This window comes from Orycteropus afer, unplaced genomic scaffold (assembly GCF_000298275.1).
Source record: "Orycteropus afer afer isolate SDZICR_OR568_19922 unplaced genomic scaffold, OryAfe1.0 scaffold00404, whole genome shotgun sequence".
In the NCBI taxonomy this organism is placed as follows: Eukaryota; Metazoa; Chordata; class Mammalia; order Tubulidentata; family Orycteropodidae; genus Orycteropus; species Orycteropus afer.
The window spans coordinates 2,395,323-2,407,323 of NW_006921991.1; the positions used below are offsets into that span (position 1 = coordinate 2,395,323).

At 40.4% G+C, this 12,001-nt stretch overlaps 1 protein-coding gene across 1 annotated transcript in view; it reads left to right on the plus strand.

Moving 5' to 3' along the window:
* MAP3K15 (mitogen-activated protein kinase kinase kinase 15) overlaps positions 1–12,001 on the plus strand; it is a 164,483-nt gene that overhangs the window by 91,806 nt on the left and 60,676 nt on the right. The window contains exon 7 of the mRNA XM_042782662.1: positions 3,463–3,633. Coding sequence (XP_042638596.1) covers positions 3,463–3,633 — 171 coding nt within the window. The remainder of the gene's footprint in view (positions 1–3,462; positions 3,634–12,001) is intronic.

Below are 12,001 nucleotides of genomic sequence, written 5' to 3' on the forward strand. Positions count from 1 at the left end.
CCTGGGTTTTACCCCTTTCTCCTGCTCTTCCGGCCTGCTACTCTGTGCTACGCCCGTGCTTACCTTGCTCCCGGAGACCCGGTCCCTCTCGGGAGGGTAACAAGGGAAAGTGTTCAGTGCAGATCAGTGAGGAAACACCAGCCCGCCCGTGCTTACCTTGCTCCTGGTGACCCGGTCCCTCTCGGGATGGTAGCAAGGGATGCTGTATACTTAGTTGAGCAATTTTTTTTTACATGAAACATTATGGACGTTATATTTATCTATATAATAACATATAGATCTGCATCTTCATAAGAGTTGCATGATATCCTGTAGTTGCTGCAAAGTACATTTTGATACTCATCTGTTTATGGACATTTGTGTTATCTGTAAATTTTCACCTTTACATATTGTGATGTAATAGACATGTTCAAAATTGCTTGGATATGTAGATAAGTATTTTCATGTTATAGGTTCTAGAAGTAGAATTGTCAGGATAGTAGGTACCTGTTAAAAAAAGGGTAAAATTTTATTTTTTATTCTGGAAAATTTTAAACATAAACAAAAGTAGGGAATAGTACAATGGACCCCTTATCCATGTCAGTAATTAACATTGTGTGGCCAGTCTTGTTTGCTCCATATCCCCATTCACTCCCTGAACTCTAAAGCACCCCAACCCTGAATATATTATAAAGCAAAGACATCTCAATTTATCCATATAGTTCAGTATGTGTCTCCAAAAGTTAAACACATTTTAAAAAATAATTACAACTATGCTATCATACCTAAACAATCATTCCTCAGTATTGGTGTTCAGATTTTCCAAGTTGTATCTATCTATCTCTATCTATCTATCTATCTATCTATCTATAGATATATATAGATATATATTTTGCAGTTTGTTTATTTGGATTGAAATCCAGAGAAAATCTGTAAATTGCATTTGGTTGATATAGCACTCCTGTTGTTAGTATATAGGTTTCCTCTTCTGTTTTGTTTTCTTTATGATGTATTTGTTGAAAAAGCTTTTGTTGTGCAGCATTTCCAGCTGTCTGGATTTGGCTCATCATATTCCTGTGATGTAGTTTAAAGAGTTCTCTGTCCACTTATTCCTCTTCTAAGTTGGTAGGTCTGGAGGCTCATTTCAGATTATGGTTTGATTATTATTATTATTAAAATAATATTGAATAGGTGATGGTATGTATTTATTTATATCTAGTTCTCTTTTTGTGATGCTAGCCACTGCCTAGATCCATTACTTCATTAAGGATTTCAAAATAATGATATGTGTATTTGATCAGTATTTCTAACTTATTAATGCAAGTGCTTTATAAAGAGAATTTCTCCCCATTAACAACTTGGTTACTCTGATGTATAGTTTATATAGAAAACAGAATAAATACTTGATGTTTGCCCTTGTTAGTTTGGAGGATGCTAAGAAACCAACTAATTGTTTTTCAAAGATGACTGGTGAGGTTTTATAAAATCATGCGCTCATCATTTTAGCATATTTGATGTATTTCAGTCCTTTGTAATCATTATTCTTCTTGATGTTAAATTGCCCCTCCCATCTTTGGCTAGAAAATGATTCAAGTTGGCTTGTGAGTCTTTCTGATATTAGTGCAGTAAGATGTTCCAGGATCATCTTAGATATTTGCTTGTCTATTTCTCCAAGAAGCATTGATGCCTTTTAGTGAGATAATATTTAGAGACTCCAGTTAGGGCTTGGGGGTCCTCATTGCTATCAGGACAGGGCTAGAAATATATACATGTATATTTAAGGGAAACCATTTCGTGAGTTTATACTGATGTTCCAATTTAAATTTGGAATTACAGGATTTTCACTTCTTTAATTATGTATTGTATCTCTCTCTCTCTCATCCTGAAAAATCTTGTTCCTAATGTTAACATCATTATTTGTTGTTTTCTGCAGTATATATAATTTTTTCCAAATACCAATATTAATATTATCACTAACAATATGATAACTGAAAACAAGTTAGGATTTCTTTGCATGTATATATTTTTTTCCTTAGGGTGTATGCTCTTAAGGAAATACAGTCAAATTGCTGTGTTTTAAAATGAGATGAAATGCTTTCATTCCACTATGGTTAAGCCATCAGCCAGATACATGGGTTCCTTCATTTAATTTTGCCCCAACTGCAAACTTGGATGATACACTTGATTGCAGATAGCACTTCTTTATTTATTTCATTTTCTTTTATAATTATGTAAAATTATATAATTTGAAAATTGTTTCAGAGTCACATTCCAAGAAGTATAACTTCTATCCCTGCTAGCCCCTTCACAGTGTCTCCTTCCTCTACCCATTAGTAACTACTTTTATTACTTTTTGGTTTATCCTTCCGTTTTGAATGAATAAAAGCAAATATGTGTATTTATTCAAATCTCCCCTTTTCTTAGATTAAAAGGTAGTCTTCTGTACATATTACTCAACACCTTGCTTCTTTTCCCTTAACAGTACATTCTGGAACTTTGTGTGGCAGTTGTCTGATGACTTTTTACAGAGCTTTAGCATTCCAGTGGGTGGATGGGCCATAGTTTACTCAACAGTTGCTGCACCAGTGGACATTTTCCCCCAGACTTTCACAGGAACCCAAACTCAGGTGATTTGGTAATTGGCAAAAATGATTTTAACGATTGTTTATGGAATCCATTTCCTGTGCATAAAATGAAAGCTTTAGCATATAAGCACATACACTAATGACAAGAGATTTGTGATTAATGAAAATAGAAACAATTTCCTAAATGTCCTGTTCCGGTGGGTGTAACAAAAGATAGGGAAACAGGAGTTGCTAGGGCCCTTTCTGGTTTGAAGGGGGCAAGGCGTTGCAGGTAAAGAAATGTGAGTTCATCTGGGCTTTCTGAAATTCAGAAGCTGTGAGACAAAGAACTAAGTTCGTCCTTTTGTCTCTGATTTCTGTTAATAGCCCAAGCAATGAAGGTGTTCTTTGTTTTGAAAAAAACATGCAGGAAACACTTGTTAGGTGCCTCCTGATGTTAGGACCAAAGTACTTATTCCAGCTGTACTTCCTCAGAGACAGATGTGTTCATTCTTCTGGTATTCCATGGTGTATTCAGTATTCTTCGCCAAAGCTGCAACCACATGAGTTGTTCTTCTGTCTTCCTTGTTTATTGTCTAGTCTTTGTATGCACATGAGGCTATAGGAGGCAACCATATATTTTTTTTTTCCTTCCAAAAAAAAATTAACCTGTGTATGCTTTCACTCAAAGTCTGGGTCTGATTTATAGATAAAGGATCAAGTAGATAATGGTATGAGAGTAACTGGTAGTGTCTCTTAAGCAGTTGAGCATTTAAATACGAAAAATATTATTTAGAATTTGTTTCCCTGCTAAATAAAGCATGGTGTTTCTTACACCCAGATCTTGAGCAGAATGAATGCACATTTGCTCCTTTGTCTTGATTCTACCATTTGTGATCCTGTGACATATGCCTTTCAGGAGAAACAGTGTGGGTGACCGTGAGAAGGCGCTTCAGGTCGTGCTCCAGGTTCTGCAGAGCAGTGACCACCCGGCCCCCGACATGTTCTGCCTGTGTGGGAGGATCTACAAGGACATTTTCTTGGATTCTGACTGTAAAGATGACGCCAGCCGAGATAGCGCCATTGAGTGGTAAGCCCTCAGCCCTTGTGAGTAGCATGTCCTTCTCTGCAAGGGACAGAGTCACATTGGGTGTAAGGGACCAGTTCCTTTCACTAAGTATGTGTACCTGCCTGTCTGCCAGCAAGTGGGACAGAGACAGCAATAAATGTGCTATGAAATTTTCCAGGATCCCTTTCGGAGAGGAACGTATTACAGGTAGAGTTTTCTACCGATGACATATTTTTCTCACAGGTGCGTTCATTTATAGGGGCAAGAGGAGGTTGAGCACACTCCTTTCCCATAGTCCCTTTCAGAACTTCGTTTCCCCACTGTTGGGGTACTAGCATTCAGTGAGCTGTCAACTCGTTCATTTATCCAACAAATAGTTATTGAAGGCCTACATGTGCTAGAAAGGTTAGGTGGTAACAATACAAACAAGCAGCTTGGTGGTTCGTACTGTTAACTTAAAGGCTGGTGGTTCAAAGACAGCCAGCGGTTCAGTGGGAGAAAGACCTGGCAATTTGCTGCTGTAAAGATTATAGCCTAGGAAACACAATGAGACAGTTCTACTCTGCCACACGCGGTTGCTGTGAGTCGAAAATCAACTAAACAGCAACTAACAACAATAATAGGATACAGACATGACAGATAGGAATCTCTGCCATTGGGGACCTTGCATTGCTTGTAAGGGAAGTCAGACAGATAAAGAGGGAACACATTAGGGCTGCCAGCTGTTGGTAAGGGATATGGAGCAAAGGAAAGCAGGGATGGAGTAAGAAGGATGTAGAGGGGTGGTCTGTAGTTTTAAATAGTGTCAGTGAAGGTGAATTAAGACATGAAAGAAGTGAGGAGAGGAACCTTTCAGTTACCTTTGGAGAAGACAAAAAGAACAAAAACTCTAAGGAGGAAGCATGTAGGGGTGAGGAGTGAGCAAGGGGGAGAGTGATAGGAAACAGGAGGGGAGAAGACCATGAAGGACCCATAGGATTTTAAGTTTTACTGAGTGGAATAGTCCATATAGGAGAGTGGTAAGCAGAAAAGTGACAAGATAAGACATATGTTTAATAGTATACTCTGACTGCTGTGCAAAGAATAAAGTGGAGTAGTAGTAGTTGTTGTTAGGTGCTGTCCAGGCAGTTAGGACTCATAGCGGCCCTGTGTACAACAGAATGAAACACTGTCCAGTCCTGTGCCAGCCTCACAATCCTTGCTATTCTTGAGCTCATCGTTGGAGCCACTGGGTCAGTCCACCTCATTGAGGGCCTTCTTCCTTTTATATTTTCCCTGACCCTCCATTCCCTCCTTCTCCAGGGAATGGTCCTTTCTAACAGCATGACCAAAGTAGGCCAGACTTGTCTGGCCATTCTCACTTCCTAGGAGCATTCCAGCTGCACTTCGTCCAAGACAGACTTATTCGTTCTGGCAGTTAATTGTACTCTTAGCATTCTTCTCCAACACCACAACTCAAAAGCATCAACTCTTCTTCAGTCTTCCTTATTCATTGTCCACCTTTCACATGCATATGAGGTGACTGAGAATAACCATGGCTTGGGTTAGGTGCACCTTAGTCTTCAAAGAGACATCTTTGCTTTTCAGAACTTTAAAGAGGTCTTTTGTAGCAAATTTGCCCAATGAATGCATCATCTGATTTCTTGACTGCTGCTTACATTGGTGTTGATTGTAGAACCAAGTAATAAAAAAATCTTTGATGACATCAATCTTCTCTCCATTTATTGTGATGCTGCTCATTGGTCCAGTTGTGAGGATTTTTGTTTTCTTTCTGTTGGGACGTAATCCATACTGCAGACTGTATTCTTCAGTCTTCCTCAATAGGTGCTTCCAGTCATCTTCCCTTTCAGCAAGTGAAGTTTTGTTGCCTGCATATCACAGGTGGTTAATGAGTCTTCCTCCAATCCTGATGACACATTCTTCTTCATATAATCCAGCTTCTTGTATTATTTCTTCAGCATACACATTGAATAAGGATGGTGAAAGGATACAACCCTTATGCACTCTTCCTGATATTAAACCATGCAGTATCCCCTTGTTCTGTTCAAATGACAGCCTCTTGGTTTATGTACACGTTCCTCATGAGTACAATTCAGTGTTCTGGAATTCCCATTCTTCTTAATCGTATCAATAATTTGTTATGATCCATGCAATCAAATGATTTTGCATAGTCAATAAAACACAAGTAGACATCTTTCTGGTATTCTTTGCTGATGTCAGATGTATCTTGGCTGAAAGTAATGATATCCCTCATTCCACATCCTCTTCTGAATCCAGTTTGCATTTCTGGAAGTTCCCTGTCAATATACTATTGCAACCATTTTTGAATTATCTTCAGCAAGATTTTACTTGAGTGTAATATTAATGATATTGTTCAATAATTTCTACGTTGTGTTGGATCACCTTTCTTTGTAATGGGCACAAATATACATCCCCTTCTAGTCAATTGGCTATGTAGCGGTCTTCCAGTTTTCTTGGCATAGATGAGTAAGTGCTTCTAGTGTGGCATCCATTTGTTGAAATGTCTCCATGGTTATTCCGTCAAGTCCTGGAGCCTTGTTTTTTTTTTTGCCAATTCCTACAGTGCAGCAGCTTCGGCTTCTTCCTTCAGTACTATTGGTTCTTGATCATAGGCCACCTCCTGAAGTGGATGAACATCAACAAGTTCTTTTTGGTACAGTGACTCTGTGTATTCCTTCCATCTTCTTTTGATGTTTCCTGCATCATTCAATATTTTGCCCATAGAATCTTTCAGTACAAGAACTCAAAGCTTGATTTTTTTTCTTCATTTCTTTCAGCTTGAGAAACACTAAGCATGTTCTTCCTTTTTGGTTTTCTAACTCCAGGTCTTTCCACATTTCATTATAATAATTGACTTTGTTTTCTCAAGCTGCTCTTCGAAATCTTGTTCAGCTCTTTTATTTTTTTGTTTCTTCCATTTACGTTAGCTACTCTCTGTACAAGAGCAAGTTTCAGAGTGTCTTCTGACATCTATTTTGATCTTTTCTTCCTTTACTGTTTTTTTTAATGACCTTTTGCTTTCTTCACATATGATGTTCTTGATGTCATCCCACAATTCTTCTGTTTTTGGGCAGTGGTGTTCAGTGCATCAAACCTGTTTCTTTGGATGGTCTCTAAATTCAGGTGGATACAATCAAGGTCATATTTGGGCTGTCATGAACTTCTTTTAATCATCTTCAGCTTCAACTTGAACTTGCATATGAGCAGCTGATGGTCTCTTCCACAGTCAGCTCCTGGCCTTGTTTTGGCTGAAGATACTGAGCTTCTCCTTTGCCTCTTGCCACAGATATAGTCAGTCTGATTTCTGTGTACTCCATTTGGTGAAATCCATGTGTATAGCTGCTGTTCGTGTTGTTGAAAAAAGGTTCTTGCAGTGAACAAGTCATTGGTCTTGCAAAATTCTATCATGTGATCTCCAGCATTATTTCTATCTCCAAGGCCAAATTTTGCAGCTAACGGTGATTCTTCTTTGTTTCCAACTTTTGCATTTCAGTTACCAGTGATAATCAACATACCTTGGTTGCATGTTTGGTCAATTTGAAACTGCAGAAGTTGGTAAAAATCTTCAATTTCCTTGTGTTTGGCTTTGGTGATTGGTATGTAAATTTGTTTGAATAATAGTAGTATTAACTGGTCTTCCATGTAGGGATATGGATATTATCCTATCACTGACAGCTTTGTACTTCAGGATAGATCTTGAAACATTCTTTGTGACAATACATGCCACGCTATTTCCTCTTCAATTTGTCACTCCTGGTATAGTAGATCATATGGTGGTTTGATTCAAAATGGCCAAAACCAGTCCATTTCAGCTCACTAATGCCAAGGATGTTGATCTTATGCATTTAATTTCATTTTTGACAACTTCCAATTTTGCTAGATTCATACTTTGTACATTCCATGTTCTGATTATTAATGTATGTTTGCAGCTATTTTTGTCCATTTTGAGTCTTGCCCCATCAGCAAACGGAGGCCTCAGAGGCTTTATTCCATCCACAGCATTAAGGTCGACTTTACTTTGAGGAGGCAGCTCTTCCCAGTTGTAATTTGAGTGCCTTCTGACCGTAGCAGCTCATCTCCTGGCAGTATATAGGGCAGTGTTTCATGGCTATTCTTAAAGTTTTCCAGTAATATATCAGACAGTGTTTCACCGCTATTCATAAGGTATTCACTGGCCATTTCTTTGAGAACTGGTTGGCCCCTTCCTCCTGCCAAGTCTGTCTTAGTCTGGAAGCTCCACTGAAACCTGTCCTCCATGGGTGACCCCTGCTGGTATTTGAAATACCAGTAGCATAGCCTCCAGCCTCACACCAACATAAAAGCTACCAGAGTATGACAAACTGACAGACAAGTGGTGGGATAAACTGGAGGAGGTATATTAACTGTCTTGTACTGCATAACAAACAACCTCAAAACAGTGGCTTAAAACAATGATTTATTATTTCCCATGATTCTTTGGCTTGGCCAGGTAGTTCTTCCTCTGTTGGCTTTGCCTAGGCTCAGTCCTAAAGTTGCAGTCAGCTGGAGGGGCAGCAGGGCTGGAAGGTCCAAGATGGCCTCACACATTTGACAGCTGGTGCTGGCTGTCAGTAATGTGCCTTCGTTCTCTACCATGTGACCTCTCATCCAGCTAGACCAGCTTGCTTACATGGTGTGCAGTATTCTAAGAGAGCAAAGGTGGAACCCACAAGGGTTCTTGAGGATTTGCCTCAGGAACTCACATAATGTCACCTCTGCCATATACTGTCGGTCAAAGGCAATCCCAAGACTAGCCCAAGTTCAAGAATCTGGGGAAATAGACTCCATCTCTGGAGGGAGGAGCAACAGAGTTGCATTTCAAAGGTGTATGCCTGTTGGGATGGGAGGAATTTGTGACCCTTAAACAATTTTCCATAGGGTCAGTGATAGAAGCTGGGAATATTTAGGGTGGTATTGCAGTAATTCAGGGAATCACCAGGGTGGTGGTAATGAAAATGATGAGAAGTCAAAGTCTGGATGTATTTTGAAGGTGGAACCAATAGCCGACATCATCCCCTGACATTGTAATAGCTCTTGATACGATTGTCTCCAAAACAAAAAACCAGACTCACTACCAGGTCAGTTCCAATTCATACTGACCTCCATTAGGTTTCCAAGGCTGCAAATCTTTACAGAAACATCTTTCCCATCTTTCTTCTGTGGATCAGCTGGTGGGTTCAGACTACTGACCTTTTGATTATCACCCAAATGCCTTAACCAGTACACCACTAGAGCTCAGTCTAGTTTAATTCTGACTACATCCTCTCTGCCTTTTCTCCTTCCATCCATATGAGAGGCTCTGCCCTCTATCATCTCTACAGTCACACACTTCTCTGGTCTGATCCCAGCTACTCCCACACCTTGGGACCCTTGCTGGAGATTTCCAGCCAACCTCTCTCCTAAGCTGTGGCCCCACATCATCCTTTCTCTACTAACCTGTCCCATGTCAAGATGGTGCAGGTGTTTAAGACTCAGTATGTTGAAGGCTGAAGTCATTTCCTCCTCTCCACAAGTTAAGGTTTCCAATGTCTTGCCTTCATTTATCCTCCAGGACTTAAACTTTGGGATGGTACTAGATTCTTTTCACTCACTTATCGCCCCATCTGGTCAGTTCCCAATTCCAGCCCTTCAGTGAGTCTCCCTTGACTCTCTTCCAATTCTTTCTCACCACCCCCAGCCAGTGCCATTTTTTAACTTTCCGGGAGTGTTTGAGCAGTATCTCAAGTTGGGCCACTGCTTGGTGTTTCTTTAGTCTATCCTTCCCACATTTCTAGCTTGCTTTTCCTAATGCTCAAAAGTCGACCACAGCTCCCTAGTTTTTCTTTCTTTCTTTCTTTCTTTTTAAATTGTGATCTGGGTAAAAGTTTACAGAGCAAATTCACTTTACATACAGCAGCTCACATATACTTTGTCTCATGACATTGACTACAATTTCCAACAATGCAACAGCTCTGCTCCCACTTCCTCCCCTGTGTTAGACTGGGTTCTCTAGAGAAACAAAAACCAGTAAAGCTTATATATAGAGAGAGAAAGGATGGGGGAGGGGAAGAGGGAGAGGGGAGAGGGAGAGGGAGATTGAGAGAGAGAGAGAGAGAGAGAGAGAGAGAGAGAGAAATTTATCTTAGGAAAATGGCTCACACACTTATAGAAGCTGGCAAGTCCAAAGTTCCTGGATCAAACATTAAGCTAGAGGCTTGTCCTGACTCTTGCAATCACAGGGGCTGAGGAGCTCAAGGCTGGCAGGCAGTACACTGGCTGTTGACTCCAACGAATGATGAATCCAAGATCTCCAGGCCGAATGGTGGACTGTTCACTCACGGACAGTTGTAGGCAGCACAACAGAATCCAGATCCACAGAAGAATGTCTCTCTTCCCAGGATGTCCTTGGATATACTGGAACCAGGCCACACCCCTAGGGAAACTCCCTTGCAACAGATTGGCCACTCAGAACATAGTCATCTGATCCCATCATGGAAACAACCACACAGAATTGTGGTCCAGCCAAGTTGACACACAGCTCCAACTATCACATCCCCATAGTTACTTCTTCCCTGTGTCCTTCCCTCTATGCACTCCTGCCCCACCCTGAGTTGTCTCCTTATGCATACACAGCCCTTCTATTCTCCTATGATTGTTCTCTCCAAGGAGTGTATCTACTTAATGTAATTGTTCACCTTATATACTTGTCTTTTGTTTGGATGGAAGCCACAGGAGTGGGTTCAATTCCAGACCTGAAGGGCAGCTGGGGGCCATAGTCTAAGGGGTTCCATTAGTTTCCATCAGACTAGCAAACCTGGCTCCCCACTTTTTTTTTTATTTAATGATTTTGAGTTTTGTTCCATATTGTTCTGCTCTATCCAGGATCTCCTACGTAGATCCCCCTCCAAGTGGTTGACAGTGCTAGCTGGGCACCACAGTCTAGTTCTTCTGGTCTCATAGTTGTAGAGGCTTCAGATCAGATGGTGTACCAGTCGCTAGGACTAATTGTTTCCATGAATTTTGGTTTTCTTCATTCTTCTTTGCTCTGGACAAGGAGAGACCCATTGTTGCATCCAGATGGCCACTTGCAAGCTTTTAAGATCCCAGTTGCTACTCGCCAAAGTAGGAGTTGGAGCAATGTTTTGTGTAGTATGTTATGCCAATTGAGTTTGATGTCCCCAGCGACTATGGTCCTGACCCCACCGGTTCAACTACTCTGGGTAGCTGGCTGTGGCCAAGAAGTGACTACAGCCTTGTCTCTTGTCAGCTCTACTATGCACCTGGGAATTTAGATCAAATACAATTATAGGACCATTGTCTGCCAACCCTATACATGTTCTTGGGTATACTCCCTGCTTCATAGACATACCTGCTAGTTCAGCCTGTCCACCCATCTATCCACCCATATACCCATGTTTGCTTTCACTGACAACACAGTACTGTATGTGCAAAAAGGTTCATCTTTGTTCTCTGTACCTCCTATGTACCTCTCTCTGTCTTCCTCTTCCTTAATGCCACCGTGTTGATCACTCACATTTGGTACATTGCCCTTCTCTTCACCCAAATCAATACTTGTCTCTACCTATCCAACAGTGTTTTCTCCCTTCCGCTCCCACCCCTGGTAACCAACAAGGAAAATATCCTTCCATTTAAAACCTTTCCTTGACTTTTTACAATAACAGACTAATACAATATTTGTCCTTATTTGATTGACTTATTTCACTCAGCATCATGTCCTCCAAGTTCATCCACGTTATGCGGTGTTTTGCGGATTCTAGGTTATTCTTTAGGGTTGCATAGTATTCCATTGTGTGTATATACCATAGTTTGGTTATTCATTCTTCTGTGATGGGCACCTAGGTTGTTTCCATCTCTTGGCTATTATAAATAGTTCTGTGATGAACATGGGTGTGCATGTGTCTGTTCTTGTCATGGCTCTCACTTCTTTAATATACCTAGTAATAGTAATGGAATGGCTAGGTCAAATGGTATTTCTAATTCTAACTTTTTAAGGAATTGCCATGCTGCTTTCCATAGTGGTAGTATCATTTTACAGTCCCACCAGCATTGTATGAGAGTCCCAATCTCTCCACATCTTTGCCAGCATTTGTTATTTTCTGTCTTGTTGAACTTTGCTACTAGTGCCGGGGCAAGATGGTATCTCATTGTTGCTTTGATTTGCATCTCTCTAATGGCTAATGATCGTGAGCATTTCTTCATATGTTTGTTGGCTGCCTGAATATCCTCTTTGGTGAAGTGTCTATTCGTGTCTTCTGCCCGTTTTTCAATTGGATTGTTGTCTTTTTGTTGTTGAGGTGTTGGAGTTTTCTATAAATTCTAGAGATAAGTCCTTTGTCAGATATGTCATTGC